General features: G+C 38.7%; 1 protein-coding gene across 3 annotated transcripts in view; it reads left to right on the forward strand.

Moving 5' to 3' along the window:
* Nucleotides 1-898: 898 nt before the first annotated feature.
* The window catches only part of SLC17A4 (solute carrier family 17 member 4), a 30,372-nt gene continuing 8,138 nt past the window's right edge, over nucleotides 899-23,132 (forward strand). The window contains exons 1-6 of one of the 3 annotated variants that reach the window (XM_001496316.4): nucleotides 899-1,015; nucleotides 7,476-7,602; nucleotides 20,542-20,747; nucleotides 21,336-21,569; nucleotides 21,657-21,744; nucleotides 22,215-22,301. In XM_001496316.4, the coding sequence (XP_001496366.1) occupies nucleotides 7,512-7,602; nucleotides 20,542-20,747; nucleotides 21,336-21,569; nucleotides 21,657-21,744; nucleotides 22,215-22,301 (706 nt within the window). In that variant the 5' untranslated portion in view covers nucleotides 899-1,015; nucleotides 7,476-7,511. The remainder of the gene's footprint in view (nucleotides 1,016-7,475; nucleotides 7,603-20,541; nucleotides 20,748-21,335; nucleotides 21,570-21,656; nucleotides 21,745-22,214; nucleotides 22,302-23,132) is intronic. The other 2 variants (XM_070244150.1, XM_070244151.1) reach the window with 2 other exon arrangements.

Raw genomic sequence — 23,132 nt, forward strand, 5'->3', positions numbered from 1 at the left:
TAAGAGATGAAAGCAGCTGAAGAGTTGAAGTTCTGAGTTCAGGGAAGAGGTCAGAGGAAGGGCATGTAAGGAAAAGAGAGTGTATAGGATCACCTTTGGAGTGAACTTAGATAGTGAAGAAGTCCAAGGACAGAGTCCTGGGTACACCAGCATTAAAGGTTAGTGAAAAGATGAGGATTCAGCACAAAGGATTCTGCAGGAGCAACCAATAAGGCACGAGAAAAATCAGGCCTGAATGGTGTGTGACAATCAAGTGAAACAAGGTGTCAAGAGGGAGTGAGTGATGAAGTGATCAAGCTTTGACAGATAAGGCCTGGGAAGTGACCACTGGACTGGCCAGCACAAAGGTCTGTGATGGCTTTGACAAGGGCTGTCTTGTCTCTAGTCGGCTTAAGAGAGAATTGGAAGTGAGGAAACAGATCACAAGTATGCATGAGTCTCCTGAAAAGTTTTGCTACAAAGAGAAAAAGAATCACAGGGTGTTAATTTTCACAGAAAACTCAATGGTCTTTGTGCAAATAGCTATAATCAGAAAACCAGAAAAATCACTGAAGTCAACCAAAATATTTTAAATCTCCACTCTGTGGAGAGCCTAGGTCTATTAAACAGGAGGATGGTAGAGAGAGGACTCCAAAGGGACAAGACATTCCCCATTCTCATGAAGAATATAATAACCCTGAGAGACCAGAGAAGGTGACAGCGCTGTAAACAAGGGCATGGAGTGTCAGGATCCTATAAAAAGGAGCATTGCTTCTGATTGGAAGGTCAGGGAAGATGTAAATAACCTCAGCTGGGTTTGAAGCATGAGGAAGGTTTGGTGAGTTTGACCTGCTTGTCAACAAACAGTAAAAGTAAAGTTAAAAATTAAGCCATTGAGCCAATAAAATCCTCACATTTGATAATGTAAGTGCTAAAGGTTTTGAGTAATCATTTACCTCCTGGGGATTAGAAAATTTTGAAAGCATACAGAAATTTATTTGAAAGAAATGAGGACCCTGCACGCTACCTGCCTCAGGTTAGCCTTAATCTTTTCCCCTTAATATTTTGCTGTTGAGATGGTGGGAATGGGTCTTTTTCCCATAGGGAAAAGCTTAATTGGCTGTTTTGGAGTGGAGATTGTGGGGATGGGGACAAGAAGTCCTGATATAATTCTGCAAAGTGAGAGAGGACATTCTTTTTTCTAAAAGAAATAAGAGCCCCAGAACTCCAGGGAATAATACTCCAGGGAGTAAAATCATCCAAAGAATAACCACAGAAAGAGAGAGTCGGAATTATCTGAAACATCCGGAGGTGAACCAGAAATTTTAAGTTATACTTTTAAGGGTTAATATCATTCAAATATTGGAACTAGACTAGATGACCTGCAGCTTAAGATTCATATATTGGACTTGTTTTTATGGGATGTGTTAATTTAAAAAACACCACTGATCACATCTATGGTGAGACAATAAATGTAAATCCTGAATTCTGGCAGAGGAAGATTTTCATCATGGCTAAAAGATCAAATTAACCAAAACAGACCAGATCTTTCCAATGAATTTATGTATGGGAAAAAGTAAAGCAAAATGAAATCTCATGGCTTTCGGAAGTAATTAATGGGTAAGTAATTTGGGGCAGAGGACTTTCATTTTGGAGCTATGAATAGGATCCATGAGCGACTTCTTATATGGAGGAAATGTTCAGTGCTGAAACCAGAGAGAGACAACATTTGAGCTTTTAATAGCTCTACGTGGCACCTTAAGGAAAAGTCTCATTCTAGGATGAACTGGTGAATAGCAGAAGAGCAGGATATATGTTAATGCAAAGGGAATAGATGCAGAATCAGTCTTGGCCGGAGAAAGTGACAGTAAATTGATATAGGAATAGCTCAATATCTTTGCTAGTCTTTTTCATTTACCTAGTCTCTAAAAAAATAGATAAGGCTGATGACTTTCAAATTTATATTTCTACCAGGACCCTCTGTCCCAAGCTACAGACTTATAGACACAATGCCTACTTGGCAATATTCCCTTTTGGGTTTAACAGATGTCTTAAATCCAACATGTCCAAAAGGAATGTCTTGTTTTTCTTCTGGAAATCTGCTCCCCTCTTGCTCATTTCCCCATCCCCGTTGACCACAACACCATTTACTCATTTGCTCACACCATAAATATAGAAGTCTCCAATGATTCCCCCCTTTCTCTCATGACCCTACCCACCTCATTAGCAATTCTTATTGGCTCAAGCTCCAAAACAGATCCTCAATCTAGTCTTTCACACCATGACCAGCCTAGGCCAGACACTATCAAGTCTTGCACAGGTGACTACAATAGCATCTTTCTGAGTCTCTTGGTTCCTAGTCTTGTTCCTTATAGACCATACACCACACAGCAGCCAAGGTAAATCCAGTCCCCTTACCTCGCCTATAGAACCCTACATGGTGTGGCGTCTGACCACCACTTTGATCTCATCTCCCACCATTAACCTCCTCACTCACTTTGCATTGGCCACACTGGAAAAACTTGTTGGTTGCTTTGCTTGGAATGCTCTTGTTCAGAGTGTCTTCTTTCTCATCATTTCCATTTCAGCTCAGAAATAACTTTCTCATACAACCAGGTAAAGTAGTTAGACTTGGCAAAGTAATTGCCCTCTTCTCATGATTCTAGTTACTTAGTCACTGTCACTACTACTCTCATTTTCTTTATAGCAAATGTCATTCTTACTTTTTTTCTTATTGTGTCCCTCCTGGAGGCTTTTCAAGAGTTAACAAGGTAGTGGAAGTTGGCAGTGGAGGGTGAAGGTAGAACAAAGCTGATGTAGGGCAAAGGATGCAGCTGTGGACAACATATGAGACATCACGTAAAATTTATTGCTGGTTACCAGAAAAACCACAAGTGCCTCTGTCGTAAGAAGTATAGAAAGGGGGTAATTCATGAGAACTTCAGTCGTAAATGCAAGAGACAGAGCTAAAGAAGCAGAACATTCTCTTCATTAGTTCAACAAATATTTACTGAATCAATGAATAAACTAGTGGTCAGTGAAATCTTAGGCACTAGTACATTAAAAGAGTGTTTATATAACCCTGGGGAAAAAATGTTTCTCTGAAAGTTTTGTCTTCAATCTCTGTGATTGATGTAATCTTTTTAATTCAACTAAGTATTCTAGGTGTGGTCAGATATGATAAGCAAACTACTTTTACAGCAGAATGTTCAGTCTCTTCATTTGATGAGTTTCTTCTCAGGGTTACCAGAGCCGTTCTATTCTGCCAATGAGCATCGATTTGGATTTCAGTTCAACTTGCAGTTTGTTTCTGAATGCCAGTGTGGACTAGAGGGCTCCTTTGTCTAACATCTGTGCTTTTGAATAATGTAATGAGGCAACTTGTCTGTCTGTTAGCCACTGAACAATCTTAGTGGTGACATGCACAGACATTACACAATGTTTCCAAACTTATAGTTAAAAGCAATACCATCAAAGAATCAGGTCTATATTTGCTTTTATATTAATAAAAGTAGTGCTCTGTAGAGAGGAAGTGTAAACGATTTAATTTCACCAGCAACCCCTGCCCCGCCCTCACATCCCTTTACATCTGCTTGGCCCCGTAACTTCTCTGATCATTTTCAGAGAGTAGAAAGTCCATTGGTTGTTTTCAGCTTCCTAATAATCTCATATTGTAATTAACAGGTCCAGTCCAATGAAAAGCACAAAATTGCAAACTTTATCTAAAAGTAGAGTTTCTCCCCATCTCCAGCTTGGGCTTGTGGTGAGGGCAGTCATTTGGTTTGGCTTCTTGTTCCCTTTCTCTGTCAGCCCCTTCCCTCACCCCTCTTGCTAGCTGAGGCTTCTAGAGCTGGCAGTTAGGGAGATAGAGGGATGGTTGGTAACAAGCAGGAAGTGTGGGTTTTGTGGACTCTTGTGATCTGGCACTGGTGTTCTCTGGGCTTGAGTGGATGTTCAATGCTGAAATCCTTTAGAGAGTTCCCCATTGGGAACACACATTCATCTCTCCCATGTCATGAGTGATGCATGTCCACTGCTAAGCCTTTACTATTCCTCCCTCAGCTGTGGAGTATCCTGCAGTCCCTCCCGCCTCTTTTGGGATCATGTGGCCCCTCTAGACAGTTCTCTTGGGCAGAATTTTTAAAAGCTGTAACCTGGACCTCTGTTCATCTACATCTCGTTCAGAAGGAACCTACAGGTCTCTGTGCATCTTTGCACCTGCTGCTGTGGGAGGTATCACAACCTCTCAGGGTGGTGTGGGCCCTGTCTCTGCTCTGCAGCCTCAGGTCAATAGTCACAGAGTCATGCCCTTAGATTCTGAGTCATGTGTCGCTCACCAGTCCCCTTCTCATACATACACATACAGGCACACACACACAAACCCCCAGGGGACATAAGTCAAGCTCTCTGGAGATTCCCTTGCAGGTGGCCCCATCATTTGACTTGAAGTTAGAGGCAGAGCCCTCCTCCCCTCTTTCATGGAGACAGGGTGAATCAGTGACAGAGCACACCAGCACCATTCTCGAAAGAAATTCTCTCTTAGCTTCTTCATCTCAGTCAGTTTGTGCCTTTGAAGTGGGCTCAACAGCCCCCTGCTTCTCAAGTCCTGCATAGTGGTCTCTCATCACTTTAGAATGGAGGCAACACTTTTATTTTCTTCTCAAAATAGTATGGGTTCAGTCTAATTGAAGAGTCCCATTTTAACATCCAGTTACACTCACACATACACGTTACCATGCACATATGCACTAGTGCATACAATTTCTGAAAGTGTCAGTTAGGAAGAAAGCATCCCACACTCCACACATTGCTACCACAGTTTTTTGTGACAGCTTTTAGTTGTTGCTGTTTTAAATGTGTTTTTAAATCACAGTAATAATTCACAAATACACTATTGCTGTAACACGTTTAAACACCACAGATAAAATTAAATTTCCACATGGCCATTCCTCCCCAAGGGAATGGCCCTCTCCATTCTCTTCCATAAAGATGTCAGTGTTACCAGATTAATGCATCTTAAGTTTAAAACCAGAGCTCCGGACAATGTACCTGAGAGCTGTCACTGTTTCAGTGCTACAATTTTTCTTTTCATAGTTTTCTATTCACTTATAAACACATAAATTACATAATGTAATATTATGTGTTTGTACGTTTTACTCATATTATGATCTTTAACTTATTATTATACAGCTTTATTTTTTTAACCTAATAGGTCTTTTAAATCTTTATATGCTTTTATATAAAGATAAATTCTTTGGATGGCTGTATAGTATTCCAAAAATTACATGTACTTTATTTAACTATTCAAATATTAATGATCATTAGTGCATGGAACATATTCTTTTGTGTGGCTGTGCATATCGTTCTCTGGCAGATGCCATGAAGCAGTAATACCAAATGGAAGGATGCTATTTGACTCTCACAAACAACAGCTTATTTCCTTACACTTCTGCCTAAACTTGGTGATGAAAGGCTTTTAAATAAAGGGTAAGAAATAGTGAGATCTTGTTCTTTTAATTTCCATGTCCTTGATAGGCAGAGTGCCTTTTCCCATGTTTCTTCTTCATCTTTATTTGTATATTGTTCTAATAGTTACCTACTCTTTATCCATTTGCCTATATTTTGTCTTTTTTTATTATCTTGAAAAAGTTTAAAAAACACGACTGCCTTATCTGATATCATACTGTGATTAATTTTTCCCCTTCTGTCAATGACTTTTTCTGATGTACATTATTATAAATAAGTTTTGTGCTTTTTGTATCCTGCAGTATCCTTATAATATGTCTAGGTATAGGTTTAATTTCATTTCTCTGGTGTGAGACTCAGTGTGGTTCCTGAATCTGAGGAATCTTGTGTTTCACCTATTCTAGAAAAGCTGTATTCAATATTTCTTAAAGTATTGCCTCTCTTCAATTCTCTTTATTTTCTCCTCCTAGAAGTCTTATTCAACATATGTCGGACTTTTTTGCTCCATTTTCCAGGTCTTTTAACTTTGCTATCATACCCCCTTATCTCACAGAGCTTTATTCTGTATAATTTACTTAGTTCTACCTTATATTTCACTAATTCATTAGCTATGTCTGGTCACTTCATTTCTAATTTCCATGCCTAAATTTTTCTTTTGTATTTCAAGTGATATTTTCTTAAATCTGTCTGTTCTTCTTTTAGTACCTGCCTACATTTTAGAGTCTATCTTTTATTTCCCCAGTTATTTTAAGCATGCTTGTATAATGTATTTATCAGTTTATTCTATTTTTGGAAGTTCTCAGCAGTTTAAGTCTGCTGTGTGTTGAGTCTGAGGACTTGTTCTGGATGATCACTTCTTTGAGTGTTTACCGTTTTGGATCTTGAAGTCATATTAAGTGGAGCTGCATCTTCGGTAGTTCTGTGTGATGATCTCTGTTGAACAAATCAGCCTGTGTTCAATTCTTTGTTACATTTTTCAGCTGAGGAAGAGTTCTCAGATGATGAAGACAGTGTGATGTCTAACTTCCAACTCCCCATAACATAGCTAAGAACTTTTGGAGTTTTCAGGAGAGGCTCTTTATTTTCAAACCAGAGATCAGAACAAGGTAGATGAAAGTTGTCAGTGTCTTGCTGTTGCAAGGGGAAGAGCCTCTTTAAGTCAGTTTTGAACTCCTTTGAGGCTTCTGGCTCTAGATTAGGATTCCATTATAGTTGTCTTCTTGGCATGGGCCTCAAGCTTCATCCTTCATCCCCACAGGGGCTTAGATCTCAAGCCCCTGCATCACTGAAATTGATGCCTCCTCCCTACTCCAGTCTCAGGGTCACCGAAGAGTTGGCTCAATCCTCTAACTTTTCGTTACATCCATGGGGATATTTATTGCTATGTAGGTAATTTAATCTATTGGAATCTTCCAGGTGAAATTTGAAATAAGATTGTCAAGTTTGTTTTTTTGCTGAGGAAGATTCACCCTGAACTAACATCTATTGCCAATCTTCCTCTTTTTGCTGAGGAAGATTTGCCCTAAGCTAACACCTGTTGCCAATCTTCTTCTTTTTTGGTATGTGAGCTGCCACCAAAGCATGGCCACTGACAGGCAAGTGTTGTAGGTCTGCGCCTGGGAACCAAACCCGGGCTGCTGAGGCAGAGTGTGCTAAACTTAACCGCTAGGCCACCAGGGCTCACTCAAGATTGTCAAGTTTTAAAATGCAGTTGATACTGGTATCAGTTGAGAGACATGGGAACATAGAGCTGGAAAGAATATTATAATCCATTGAGGCAATCCAGGCCAGATCCCTCATTCTAGAGAAGCAGAGACTAAGACCCAGGTTCACTGTGACCTTCCCAAGGCCACACGATTGTCTAGTGGTAGAGTCTGGATGACAGACCAGGTGTCCTGAACCATAATCTAGCACTTTTCCCACCAAACATTTCCTCCTAGTTCTTAGAAGAATTGAGGCAGTCTCATGTATGATATAGGACATTTTTCTCTCTTTATTTGTATTCTGTATTTTTCATTCTTTTATTTCAGTTGGTAAATACCAGTCCCTAGGAGAAGTGAACCAAAATGTCTACTAGAGCAGAAGCCAAGGCCACAGTGGGAGATATTTCCAACGATGGTAATTTAAACATGGCTCAAGTGCAAACCTCCAGGAAAGGTAAAATCATGTGCTGGTTGTGCATGCAACTGAATCTATGTTACCTTGACTTCCCTTTTGGTGATATATAGAATCTTCTTGCTACTACCAACTGCCAAGAATTCTATAAAACTACAAAGCATTTTTATTGAGAATTATTTCGTTTCTTGCAAGAAACCTTGAAGGTATATAGGATAAGTAGGTATCAAGACATTATTTATAGAAGAAGGGAAAGATTCAGAGCAGACACAAAGTAGAAAATATGGAAAGCAATCTTGACGTTTCTGATTTTAAGTCCAGGGAGCATCCCATTAGATCTCTTTTCACATATTAGATCTAGCCCTGCCTCACAGAGAACAAATTTTTCCTTTGCAACATGTCATAGAAGCCACTTCTCTTCCTCCCTCTCATCTATATTAAAACTTAGTGTTTTTCTATAATATGTCATAACGAAAACTGTTGAACAGTTTATCTTATTCTAAATTCTTAATGACTTTTAACTATGGTATTCATGAATTCTCTTAAGGATATAGGCTTTTCATAAGATAATGCCTTTAAAAAGCAAGACACTAAGCGAGATGGAATGCTTTGCAATACTTAACATTTTAGCCAGAATGTCTGCTGGGAAGTCAGTATGTGTTAAGGAAAAGAAGGTTCTCCTCATCTTATTCATCAAAGAAGAAATCAGGAGACGCTCGTTCTGATACTCACGCCACGGTTAACTATCATTTGACCTGGAATGAATACTGTTCCATTGCCTCAGCTTCCTCATCTGTAAAATGGAAGAGTTTGACTCTTGTACCTCTAAGATCTCATCCATTTCTAAATATTCAGAAGCCTATTGGGCTATACAATTGGCCAAATTCTCCTATCCTAATTCTTTCTCTCTCAAAATCAGTAATATAAAGAACTTTTTTTTTTTTTTGAGGAAGATTAGCCCTGAGCTAACTACTGCCAGTCTTCCTCTTTTTGCTGAGGAAGACTGGCCCTGAGCTAACATCCATGCTCATCTTCCTCTACTTTATATGTGGGATGCCTACCACAGCATGGCGTGCCAAGTGGTGCCATGTCTGCTTCCAAGATCCAAACCGGCGAACCCTGGGCCACTGAGAAGCGGAAAGTGCGCATTTAACCACTGCACCACCGGGCCAGCCCCAATAATATAAAGAACTTATATATAAAAATTTTCCATGGCACAATATGGCATGTTGAGTGAAAGTACGCATGAGAACTAGACTGCCAGTGTTTGTAATTCTGATTTTTGCCATTTATGAGCTATGTGACCTTAGGCAAGTTACTTAAACTTTCTGTGTCTTAGTTCCCTTATTTGTAAAAATGAGATGACAATAACAGTAGCTACTTCATAGGATTTCCATGTGGATTAAATTAGTTATAATACGTAAACCATTTAGAACAATGCCTGGCACATAGTAAACATTATATAAACTGTAGCTATCATTATTATCTCTCACACGGTGTCCCCTCCTCAGTCCACCTTTTGTCAGTCATTGGAACTCTCTGTGATAATTTGTCTAAAGTGAGACCCCTTTGTGGTCATTATGGTTTCTTCTAGTGTCTTCTAGGCCATCCACCTCACTATGCTGCTTAGTCCTCTGGTGACCACTCTAGGAGCTACAGCTGTAGCAGGCAATATCTTTTTTTTTTCCTTTTCTTTTTCTGCTTTATCTCCCCAACCCCACCCTGTACACAGTTGTATATCTTAGTTGCAGGTCCTTCTAGCTGTGGGATGTCAGGCAATATCTTTGTAACCCACTCGACCCCAGCCTGTCACATCATGCTTCTAGTATTAATCCTTTTTTTTCTTTTTAAAGATTTTATTTTTTTCCTTTTTCCCCCCAAAGCCCCCCAGTACATAGTTGTATGTTCTTAGTTGTGAGTCCTTCTAGTTGTGGCATGTGGGACGCCGCCTCAGCGTGGCCTGATGAGCAGTGCCATGCCCGCACCCAGGATTCGAACAGACGAAACACTGGGCCGCCTGCAGCGGAGCGCGCGAACTTAACCACTCGGCCACGGGGCCAGCCCCTAGTATTAATCCTTTTTTGGCTAAGTCTTATCCCATCTGATAAGGCAAAATCCCAACTACTCCTCAAAGTCCCACCTGGTTATTTTGGTCAGTCTCCTAGTATTTCTCACAAGTGCTTATGAATAAGCCCTGTTGGCTGCTTCATCAGCCACAGTGTCCAATATCAATTTTCCTCTCTTGTCTCTCTGTCTGGCCCACACTCACTGGGTACTGCTGGGTCCTCTGTATCATACCTTCAGGACACTGCTGGGGCTTTCTCTAGGCAGCAGGTCCCCTAAAGGCTACTGACATCTTTGCTGGGCATGGCTGTGCTTCTAAGACACCCAGAGAACCAAATTCAGGCATTCCATGGGACATGGGGGAAGGCCCCCCTCCCCCATTATATGTCGCATTTGGTCACCTGGCCACATAGCAGAGCTGCTTATGCTCCTGTATCCCTAGAGACCTGGGTGAAAAAAGCTGGACTTTCAGGTTCTGCCAGAAGGTCCGTGGTTTCTCTCTATCAGGCTCAGTTACAGGTTCATGGGGCCAGGAGAGGGGCATATATCAAACTGACCTTTCTATTCCCTTTTCTCCCAGAGACCATGAGCTTCTGTCAGGTTCAATCAGAAAAAGAAGCCACTCTAGGTATTTCAAGAAGAAAGAGGTTTACTATAGGCGACTGGAAGATTCCACAGACTTTGGATGGCTGGAGAAGCAGAAGTCAGGTTAGCCACTTTCAGGAAATCCAGAATTGCAGAATGGATGAGACACTGCTAATGTTCACGTGCAGCACAGAGTGGGCAATTTTCAGGAGAACACACAAAGGCCACAAGCAAAAACCCCATGTCTCCCATCACTGATCCTCATACACCTACTTGTAGATGCCTCTGCGGCTTAATGGCTTCTCATGGTGTTCAGACTTCCAAACATTGCCAGAACGCCCTCATTAATAGAATCTTATTGGAATCCTGCTTGCACTACAGATTGAGGATTGTAGTTTCCAGGTATTTGCTCCTCTGTTACTGTGGAGAACTTAGAATGGCAGGGATGGCAGTGAGAATTGACAAACCCTATCAGGCACAGCTTCCTTTCTCCCTATCAAAAGCCCACATGGAGGTAAGTATACCCCAGTCTATGGAAACAATGCCACCTAAGGCCAGTCAAGAATATCCCTTTCTGAAAGCCACAGAAATAAATAAAACAAGCACAACATTTGAGAAGGTGTCTCCATGTAGGTTAAAATTAGGGATTTATTCTTACCACACGCTACAAACTTGAAGGCTTACTGATACATTTAATGCAATTTGGGTGAAATTGAGAGAGGATGCCAGGAGCTGACAAAACTCCCATTCTTGGAGCATGGTGCAGTGTTACGGGAAGAAAGGGGAAGACACACCTCAGCTAGAAGTGGCAGTGTCTAGGAGGTAAGGTAGACCACAGGCAAGCTGAGGCCAGGGAGAGTCTGCAATTCTGTGATGTGCTAGGTGAAGCTAACACATGCCCACATCCTGGTATTTTCCTCTTGATGGCTCACCAGTCTTTCTAAAGATCTGCAACTTAGCATCTGGGAGCCAGCACAACAGAGCAGAGGAAAACATGTGTGATTGTAGAAATTAACTTGGAAATTTGGGGGGCTCTTCATCAAATTCTGCAATATCATTGCAGAATTAAAATGGAAGAGTAGTTAGCTTCTCTTGAATTGGTGAAAGAATTCCAAGACACCATCCTCCCTCATACCCACAAACACGCTATCACCAACACATGGCAGCAGGCCTTAAACCAGCAGAGGTAGCCCTTTGCAAGGGTTTCAACACACGGGGACAAAATCACAAGCAACTGGCCTTTATAGTCCAAGACTGTAGGAGTGGACCACAAGGGACCTTTGTAAATACTTTAGCACAAAAAAAAAAAAAGAAAAAGGAAAGGAATCTGTTAGATAAAAGAGAGATCATTGCATAATGAGTGCAAGCTCTATGTCAGGCACTGTTCTAAGCACTTTATATGAAATAATTCATTGAATCCTCACAACAATCTTTCAAAGAAGGTTGTACTAGCATCATGTCCATTTTATGGGAGCCAGAACTCAAGCACATAGAGATTAAGTAACTCATTTAGTTCATCCAGGCGTGAAGAGGTATCATCTGGATTCAAATTGGAGCAGTCTGATTATCAGCCATTCTATTACACTGCTGTGCTGATTTTTTTTCTGGGGAAATTGAAGAATATTTTCATATCCAATTACTTCAAGTTCTCAAGAATAATAATAAAAAAAGCTTAGAGGGCATGAAGTAAATCAAGAGGAAAATAGGAAAGAAGAACCCAATATAGATGGGAAAGGAAGCTAAAAGGGAAAAAATGTCACTTCAGAATTAAAATAGAATTAGCAGTAGCAAGGGAAGAAATGATCACTCCAGAAAATCAAATTATTGGCATGGAGCCGAGGCTTGAAAAAGTCATGGAAAAATGCAGAGCGGTAGCAAGATAGTGGATCAAAAGATGATGATATGAATAAGAGAAGAAAACGGATTATACAAGAATAAATGAAAGCAAGTTAATTAAGCAACTAATTCACTAAATCTGCAACTTTAAGGAAAATATGTAGAAAAACAAAATAGACAACTTAAAGGTAGAAATACTCTAAACCCATAGCATGAAGGAAATTGAAATGAAAAATCTATACAAGAACTGATTCTTTGATAAAGAAGATGACATTCAGAGCAATAAAACAAGCAATCTACTACTCAGACTGATCAGGCAGAGAGATAAACACAAGTAATCATGGGGAAAAAGGAGACAGAAGCATTTAAAATGTGTAAGAAGCAAATTACGGAAAAATTAGGTAAAGAACATGATTTTCTATGAAAATATAATTTCTAAATTTGACTAAGAAAAATAAAAATTGTACATGTGAAAAAACACGTAAAAATGGAGAAAGCTGTCAAAAAGTTATCCATTTTAAAACAAACAAATTAAGTCTTGGTAATTTCATTAGAAAAATTCTTTGAGATTTAAAAAAAAATTATTTTATTGGGGTCATATTGGTTTATTACATTGTGTAAATTTCAGATGTACATTATTATATTTCATCTTCTTTTTTTCCTACCAAGTCCTTTTTTTATTGCTGTAACACTGGTTTATAACATTATATGAATTTCAGTTGTACATCATTATATATTTCAATTTCTGTGCAGATTACATCATGTTCACAACCCAAAGATTAATAACCATCCGTCACCACACACGTGTGCCAGTGACCCTTTTCTTCCTGCCTCCTACCTCCTTTCCCTCTGGTAACCACCAATCCAATCTCTGTTTCTATGTGTTTGTTTATTATTGTTTTTATCTTCTACTTATGACTGAGATCATATGGTATTTGACTTTCTCTTTCTGACTTATTTCACTTAGCATAATATCCTCAAGTTCCAACCATGTTGTCACAAATGGCCAGATTTCATCATTTCTTATGGTTGAGTATTATTCTGTTGTGTATATATACCACATATTCTTTATCTAATCATCCCTAATGGGGACCTAGGTTGCTTCCAAGTCTTGGCTATTGTGAATAATACGACAATGAACATAGGGGTGCAAGTATCTTTATGCATTAGCGTTTTCATGTTATTTGGAAAAATACCCAGCAGTGGAATAGCTGGATCATATGGTAGATTTATTCTTAATTTTTTGAGGAATTGCCATACTGTTTTCCATAGTGGCTGCACCAGTTTGTGCTCCCGCCAGCAGTGAATGAGGGTTCCCTTCTCTCCACATCCTCTCTAATACTTATTGTTTCCTGTCTTGTTAATTATAGCCATTCTGACAGGATTGAGGTGATATCTCATCGTAGTATTGATTTGTGTTTTCCTGATAGTTAGTGATGCTGAACATCTTTTCATGTGCCTATTGGCCATCTGTATATCTTCTTTGGAGAAATCTCTGTTCAGATCTTTTGTCTATTTTTTAATTGGGTTGTTAGTTTTTTTGTTGTTGATATGCATGAGTTCTTTCTATATTTTGGATATTAACTCCTTATCAGATATATAGTTTGCAAATATCTTCTCCCAATTGTTAGATTGTCTTTTCATCTTGCTGGAGGCTTCCTTTGCTGTGAAGAAGCTTTTTAGTTTGATGTAGTCCCGTTTGTTTATTTTTTCTATTGTTTCCCTTGCCTGGTCAGACATGGTACTTGAAAATGTGCCACTAAGACCAACGTCAAAGAATGTACTGCCTATGTTTTCTTCTAGAAGTTTAACAGTTTTAAGTTGTACATTCAAGTCTTTAATCCATTTTGAGTTAATTTTTTTGTATGGTGTAAGATAATAGTCTACATTCATTCTTTTGTATGTGGCTGTCCAGTTTTCCCAACACCATTTATTGAAGAGACTTTCTTTTTTTCCATTTTATGTTCTTGGCTCTCCTGTAGAAAATTAGCTGTCCATAGATGGGGTAGGGCGTTATTTCTGGGCTCTCGATTCTGTTCCATTGATCAGTGTATCTGTTTTTGTGCTAGTACCATGCTGTTTTGGTTACTATAACTTTGTAGTATATTTTGAAATCAGGGCGTGCGATACCTCCAACTTTGTTCTTTTTTCTCAGGATTCCTTTGGTTATTCAGGGTCTTTTGTTGTTCCACATAAATTTTAGGATTCTTTGTTCTTTTTCTGTTAAAATGTTGTTGGAACTTTGTTAGGGATTGCATTGAATTTGTAGATTACTTTAGGAAATATGGACATTTAAACTACATAATTCTTCCAATCCAAGAGCACAGAATACGTTTCCATTTCTTTGTGTCTTCAGTTTCTTTCAGCAATGTTTCATAATTTTCAGTGTACAGATCTTTTGCTTCTTTGGTTAAGTTTATTCCTAGATATTTTATTCTTTTTGTTGCAATTATAAATGGCATTGTATTCTTAATTTTTATTTCTGTGATTTCATTGTTAGTGTATACAAATGCAACTGATTTTTGTATGTTGATTTTGTATCCTGCAACTTGACTGTATTCATTTATTATTTCTAAAAGTTTTTTGGTGGGTTACTTAGGGTTTTCTGTATATAAAATCATGTCATCTGCAAATAGTGGCAGTTTCACTTCTTCCTTTCCAATTTGGATCCTGTGTAACTCTTTTTCTTGTCTGATTGCTCTGGCTAGGACTTCCAATACTATGTTAAATAAGAGTGGTGAAAGTGGACATCCTTGTCCTGTTCTTAGATGGATAGCTTTAAGTTTTTCTCCATTGAGAATGATATTAACCGTGGGTTTGTCATATATGGCCTTTATTACGTTGAGGTACTTTCCTTCTATACCCATTTTATTCAGAGTTTTTATCATAAATGGGTGCTATATCTTGTCAAATGCTTTCCCTGCATCTACTGAGATGATCGTGTGATTTTTATTCTTCATTTTGGTGATGTGGTGCATCATGTTAATTGATTTCCGGATGTTGTATCACCCCTGCATCCATGGAATGAATCCTACTTGATCATGGTGTATGATCTTTGTAATGTATTGTATTCGATCTGCTAGTATTTTGTTGAGGATTTTGCATTGATGTTCATCAGTGATATTGGCCTGTAATTTTCTTTTTTTGTGTTGTGCTTGTCTGATTTTGGTATCAGGATAACATTGGCCTTGTAGAATGAGGTAGGAAGCTTCTTCTTCTCTTCAATTTTTTGGAAGAGTTTGAGAAGAATAGGTATTAAATCTTCTTTGAACGTTTGGTAGAATTCACCAGGGAAGCTATCTTGTCCTGGACTTTTATTTTGGGGGAGGTTTCTGGTTTCTGTTTTGATCTCCTTACTTGTGAATGGTCTATTCAAATTCTCTATTTCTTCTTGATTCAGTTTTGAAAGGTGGTATGATTCTAAGCATTTATCCACTTTTTCTAGATTATCCAATTTATTGGTGGTATAACTTTTCATAGTATTCTTGTATAATCTTTTGTATTTCTGAGATGTCCATTGTAATTTCTCCTCTTTAATTTCTGATTTTGTTTATTTGAGCCTTCTCTCTTTGTTTCTTGGTGAGTCTAGCTAAGGGTTTGTCTATTTTGTTTATCTTTTCAAAGAACCAGCTCTTAGTTTCATTGATTTTTTCTATTGTTTTTCAGTCACTATTTTATTTATTTCTGCTCTGATTTTTATGATTTCTGTCCTTCTACAGATTTTGGGCTTTGTTTGTTCTTCTTTTTCCAGTTACCTTAGGTGCACTGTTAGATTGTTTATTTGGGGTTTTTCTTGTTTGTTGAGGTAGGCCTGTATTGCTATAAACTTTCCTCTTAGAACTGCTTTTGCTGTACCCCATAGATTTTGGCAAGTTGTATTTTCATTTTCATTTGTCTCTAGGTATCTTTTGATTTCTCCTTTAATTTCTTCATTGACCCAATTGTTGTTAAGTAGCATTTTGTTTAATCTCCATATATTTGTGGCCTTTCTGATTTTCTTCCTGTAGTTGATTTCTAGTTTCATACCTTTGTGGTCAAAGAAGATGCTTGGTATTATTTCAATCTTCTTCAATTTATTGAGACTTGTTTTGTGGCCTAATATGTGGTCAATCCTGGAGAATGTTCCATGTTCATTTGAAAAGAATGTGTATTCTGCAGTTTTTTGATGGAATGTTCTGTATTTGTCTACTAGGTCCATCTGGTGTATACGTCATTTAAGGCCAATGTTTCCTCATTGATTTTCTGTTTGGATGATCTATCCATTAGTATAAGTGGAGTGTTAAAATCCCCTACTATTATTGTGTGACTGTCTATTTCTCCTTTTATGTCTGTATACAACTGCTTTATATATTTAGGTGCTCCTATGTTGAATGCATAGATATTTACAAGTGTTATATCCTCTTGTTGGATTGTTCCCTTTATCATTATGTAGTGTCCTTCTTTATTTCTATTTACAGTTTTTGTTTTAGAGTCTATTTTGTCTGATATAAGTATTGCTACCTGAGCTTTCTTTTCTTTGTCATTTGCATGGAATATCTTTTTCCATCCCTTCACTTTCCGTTTGTTAGTGTCTTTAGGTCTGAAGTCTGTCTGTTGTATGCAGTATATATATGAGTCTTGTTTTTTTAATCCAATCAGCCACTCTATGCCTTTTGATTGAAGCATTTAGTCCATTGACATTTAAAGTAGCTATTAATAAATATGTATTTATTTCCTTTCTGTAACTTTTTATCTGGGTGTTTTAGTAGTTCTTCTCTGTTCCTTTCTTCTTCTCTTGCTCTCTTCCTTTATGGTTTGATGGCTTTCTTTAGTAACATATTTGGGTTCCTGTCTCTTAATTATTTATTTATTTATTATAGATTTCTGCGTTGTGATTACAATGATGTTCATATATAAAAATCTATGTATACAGCAATACGTATTGAGTTGATGGTCTCTTTAGTTTGTCCTCTTTCTAAAAGCTCTACTCCTTTGCCCCCTTCCTCCTACATTTTATGTTTTTGATATCATATCTAACCATTTATTTTGTATGTGCATATCCATTATCTTCTTATCATTGAAATAGGTAATTTTAGTAACTTTGTCTTTTGACCTCCGTATTATCTTCATAGGTGGTTGATCTTGCTACCTATACTATATTTCACCTTTACCTGTGATTTTATTTCCTTTTTTGATATTTTTTTAATTCCTATTTGTGATCTTCTCTTTCCCACTTATATAAGGCCCTTTAGCATTTCCTGTAAAAGTGGTTTTTGGTAATAAACTCCTTTAATTTTTGCTTGCCTGGGAAACTCTTTCTCTCTCCTTCCATTCTGAATGATAACATTGCCCTGTTGAGTTTTCTTGGCTGTAGGTTTTTTCCTTTTAGCCCTTTAAATGTATCTTGCCACTCCCTTCTAGCCCCTAAGGTTTCAGCTGACGTATGTCACTTGTTGCCTTTCTCTTGTGGCTTTTAGGATTATCTCTTTATCTTTAATTTTGGACATGTTAATTACAATGTGTCTTGGTGTGGGTCATTTTGGGTTTGTCTTGTTTGCTGCTCTCTGTGCTTCCTATACTTGGATGTCTGTTTCTTTCCTTAGGTTAGGAAAATTTTCAACTATTATTTCTTCAAATAGATTCTCTGTCTCTTTGTTTTCTTCTTCCCCTTCTGGGAGACCTATAATACTAATGTTAGTGTGCCTGATGTTGTTCCAGAGTTCCCTTAGACTGTTCTCCTTCTTTTTGATTCTTTTTTCTTTTATATATTCAGCTTGGGTGATTTCCTCTAGTCCTTTGTCCAGCTCATTGATCTGTTCTTCTCTATCATCTACTCTGCTGTTGAGTCCCTCTAGTGAAGTTTTCATTTCCACTATTGTATTCTTAATTTATGATTGGTTCTTTTTTATATTTTCCAATTCTTTGTTGATTTTCTCACTGTGTTCATCTATTCTTCTGCCAAGATCAGTGAGCATCCTTATGACTTTTTGTTTGAACTCTTTGTCAGGTAGATTATTTCTGTTTCATTTAGTTCTTTTTCTGGGGTTTTGTTCTGTTCCCTTGCTTAGAATGTAATCCTTTGACTCCTTATTTTGCCTCTTTTTCTGTGCTAGTATCTATGTATTAGGTAGGTCAGCTATGTCTCCTGGTATTGGAGAAGTGGTGTTATGTAAGAGATGCCTTTTGAGGCCCAGCAGTGTGCTTCCCTCTTGTCACAAGTTCCACATATTCCAGGAGTGTCCTCTGTGTGGTCTACATGTGTCGTTCTGTTGTGGCAGGATTGCTCTTGCTGTAGGTGCCCAGGGATTCTAGGCTCTCCCCCATGGCCACCTGGTTTTAATTCTTGGCTTCATGTGTCTGCTATGAAGACTTCAGTCACTTTATTGGGTTTTGAGACCCCCAGCACAGTTGTCTGCAAGGTCTAATACCACATTCCTGTTGCAGTTTTTCTGTTAAGTGAGTAGGCCCCCAGTGTCACTGGTTGCTAGGCTCATGGGTTTGCAATTGCTGTAGGCCTCTGGACTACAAGGCTGTTGTCAGCTCCCTCAAGAGAGCAGCTGAGTAGGGCTGGCCCCAGGCATGGGAGCACAAAATTTTTTCAGGCTTTGGAAGATGAGGCTGATCACTTATGTGGCTGTTTGTGAAGCAAAGGTCTTTTGTTGCTGATAAGCCCCATAGTGCACAAGTCCACACACACTGTCAACATAGTCCTGACCCATGCACATGTCCCAGCATCCTGGAGTGTACCCAGTTGCCCCACTGCAGAGGCCCCTAAGTACTCCACCAACACCCCCCCCAACCCAACCACTCCTCATGCATGCCCTGTCCCACAGAAGCAGACCCATTTGCCTACTTGTGGAGGATCCAGGTACCCAGTCTATGCTGGTTAAATAATAATTATAATGAACTTACATATTCTTACTCAATTCTCATCAAAGCACCTTGAGTTAGGCTCTAATATTAACCCCTTACTGAGGCCACAGAGAGCTCAGTAACTTGCCTAAGAACACATAGCTGTAAATAGAGCAGCTGGGATACAAGTGTCTGACTCCAGGATTAAAATATATTTGATAAAACTCATGTATTCCTATAAGAATAATTTAAAAAAAGAATAGGATAGCTTACTAAAATAAAAGTACAAGTCCCACCAACAAGCAGTAGCATACCTAATGGTGTCACGTGAGAAGCATTCCCAGTAAATTCAGCTATGACAGGAGTGCCCACTCTCACCATTCCTATTTAACATTGTTTTGAAAATGCCAGTGAATAAAATTACCCAAGAAAATGAAATACATGTTGCAAACTGCAAAAAAAATCACCTATTTTTTTCCATTATTTGTACATAATGTATGTATGTGTTTATTTCTTTTTTTGTCTAAACCCAAGAGGAAATAAAGATGAAATGGTAGGGAAAAGGACTGAGTTATGGGAACAGTAAAAAATACTTTAAGAAATTTGTATGAGACTGAACTGAAGATAATTATAAAATTATAAAATTACACCTTGGGACAGAGAAAAAGACTTGAATGCACGGGGAGACATCCCTGCTGTTGGTTGGGAGAAGGCAATAAAGTAAATGTGGCAATTCCTTTTAATTTAATCTGTCATATCAATATCGTGTTGATCAAAATTCCACTGTAGATTTTTGTGGATGGGGGAGGAGAAAGACTCAACTAAATGCTCCCAGAGTTAAACCAAAAGTGAGAATTTGTCTGTTAACTCCTGGAATTTAACAGGAGTATCACTAGACCGCAAGAAACAGTGCTGGCCACCCCCACTGCATTTGCTCCCTTGCAGGGGCCCGGAAATGGGGTAGCCGTGTGCCTTGAGGAGGGTTATCACATATACTTCTGGGATTTCTCTATAGAGACATTCAATCAATCCTTCCAGCTGCTGTCAAACTAATGTATCTAGACTGAACCCCAGGGATAACCCCAGAGCTCCCATGGATCACTGGCAAATTTTGTGCAAGTATAGATTACAGTATCAAGATGAAGTTGAACTACTTGTATTGTTTAACATAGCGTACTTCTCAAGTCTTATCTCCTTCCAGCCTCCAAACATATTAATCTGCCATGTTCCTCTGTTAAGAATGGTGCTGAAAGCCATACCACCTGCCCAAGTGGGACACTTGGGAGTCATTTTCAACAACTTCTCTCTCTCACTACCCATGTCCAACCACTCACTGCTTCTAACTAATTCTTTCTTTAAATCCACTTCTTTCCATTCCTACTCTCATCAGCTCATCCCAGGGCCCTGCATGGAAAACTCTTTCCTAATGCTTGCTCTGGCTAATTCCATACATTCTTCAAATCTCTGCTTCAGTAATGGTTCTGAGGGAGTTATGGCCCCTGCACCTCCTAGGGGGACAGATGTCCATCAGATACCTGCAGAGCAACCTCTGCTCTCCATATATTTCTGCTTCACAGACAAACTGCAATCTGGTCCTGATTAGACTTAGGAAGGATGAGAGAAAATCACCCTGATTATAAGACTTTCTGTGCTCTCTTGTCTCAGGCTTTTGTTCAGTCCGACATGGGCTGGCCTTCACCTTATATTTCTGTAACCTTTTAATTTACACCCAAAAAATGAGCATGAGCATTGCCATCCCAGCTATGGTGAACAACACAGCGCTGTCCAGCCCTGCCAATGCCTCAACAGAAAGACCTCCAACCGACTCCCAGGACAACCAGAATGAAACTTTAAAGGAATTTAAGGCAGTGGTGAGTTTAATGAGACTCCAGACCTTTTCTTTGACTCAAATGGTTTGATGTAAAGGGTTATTTATTGAGCATCTACTATGTTCAAAGAACTATATTACACAAAAACATAACATGTATCTAAGGAGGTTATATCTCTACTTAGTGTCTGTAAGTGTAACCAGGGACCACGTTAGAATGAAGGAAACAGATTTTACCATTCAGTGGACATGAATTCTTCCCCTACAATGATGAAAATCATCACAAAATAAGTTTTATAGATTCATGTCGGCTTTCTCTTTCTTCCTTCACATATTTTTCTACTACCTTGCCTATGATGTTTTCTTCTTTATAGGCTTTCTTTCTTTACAGGCTCTCTTATTTTTTAATTGGTCAGTTAAATGTGTAACCGGGGAACTTGTATTGGGGGAAAGAGTATGTTGGGCATATGTTTAGGTTTTCTTGATTAAATTGGTAGATTGGAGGAATTAGAGAGAGGTAAAAGGAAAAAAAACTGAAACTGCCAATTATTTTTTATCTCTCAAGTCTTCACAATAAAAATCATCAACTCTCTACCCAAAGATAAACAGCATGATTCTCTTTGTCATCTAGGCTCCTATGTATGACTGGAGTCCTGAAATCCAGGGAATCATCCTCAGCTCCCTCAACTATGGCTCATTCTTGGCCCCAATCCCCATTGGCTATGTGGCTGGAATATTTGGAGCCAAGTACTTGGTTGGTGTTGGCTTGTTTATTTCCTCAGTCCTGACCCTCTTCATTCCATTGGTGACTGATGCTGGAGCAACCTTCCTCATTGTCCTTCAGATTGTCCAAGGCATATTCCAGGTACCAAGAGGTTTTCTAGTATGAGTGGAATACAGATTCCAAAATGACCCTAGATAATCCAGAACGGACCTTTTTTTTTTTTTTCAGGTTATAGTAAACACAAGTCAGTATTCAATTTGGGTCAAATGGGCTCCCCCACAGGAAAGGAGTCAACTCATTTCCATTGCTATGTCAGGTAACTGGTACCCAAATCATCATCTTATGTGCACTACCAAGAGTATTCTGCAATGGCCTGTCAACAGAAGCAAGACCTTACACTCATCTACTCCGTCTCCTTGCTCTAAAGCACTACCCTGCACTATCTTTCTTGATCATAACTGAATGTTTCCTGTGCATCAAACATTCTTGTAAGTGCTTTGCACATATTAATTTCACTTTAGCCTCAGAACAATCTTATAACTCAGCTATATATAATTATTTTCATTTACACATGAGGAAATTTGAGACACAAATAGACTAATAATTTGTCCAAGATCACACAGCTACTGAGTGAAGGAGCAGGATTTGAACCTAGGTAGTTTGCATTTTAGCTCATACCTTTAATCACTGTGCAACTCATCCTTGTGAAGGGTTTAATCTGTAGGAAGCACACAGAGTCCCAAGCCTGACCCTCTCACTCAGAAAATCCTCACATTTTCTGTTTAGGATCAGCGCTGGGGTCCTGCATCATCCTTCTTGTTGGTGGTCTCCTCTGCCAGACTGTAGGATGGCCTTATATCTTCTATATCTTTGGTGAGTTTGTGCTTTTCAAATCTCAGAATTTTGTTTTATGACAGAGAATGCTGGGCATGATTTCTGAGGTGCAGCTCATTTATGGTTAACCAAATCTGAATATATATGGATATTTATATAACTAAAGTTGATAAAATTCAGAGCTAATCATGTGAATCTCGCAAAACGACATTTAAGTTTCAGTAGTCTGAGTGTGTAGCTAGGATAAACTGATGGCCTTAAAGCTATCATAATATTCCTTCCTGCTTCTAAATTGAACCCATAAAGGACCACAGAGGGATTTTTTTCATAAGATGCTGAAAATGTTATCTTGGTGAGATTATATTTTTAGTTATGCTTATTTTTTAATACATTCTTTTGAATTTCTCCCATTGTTACTAGAAGCAGAAAATTGTGGGAATATGACCTAATCATAAGTAAAATACTGATTGGAGTAGAGAATCAACCAGCAGATGCTGCAGGACAGGGCAGACCATATGAGGCTCAGGAGCGGATGTAAAACACAGACAGTTGTTGCAAGTTTCCAAAGACCCATGAACTGTTCCAGAGGCAATATTCTACTTCACAATTGCGTCTTTACCTAGACCTGGTTGGGATATGCTCAGCTACCTTTGGCTAATGTTTGTGTTTGTTTGATTTTTAAAACATTCTCTGAAATACCATCTGCAAACCACCTGATTCCTGTGGGACCAGTAAGTCCCAGAAAATGTTTTCATTGCAGAATAACACTCTTAGATCGAGGGTTCCTGTAACATCAGGTCAATATATTCACTAGAAAAAGAAAGGTATGAATATTGATTACTACAGCACATCAACCTTCAAAGGCTCTAT

Source organism: Equus caballus, chromosome 20, assembly GCF_041296265.1.
Source record: "Equus caballus isolate H_3958 breed thoroughbred chromosome 20, TB-T2T, whole genome shotgun sequence".
NCBI classification, from domain to species: domain Eukaryota; kingdom Metazoa; phylum Chordata; class Mammalia; order Perissodactyla; family Equidae; genus Equus; species Equus caballus.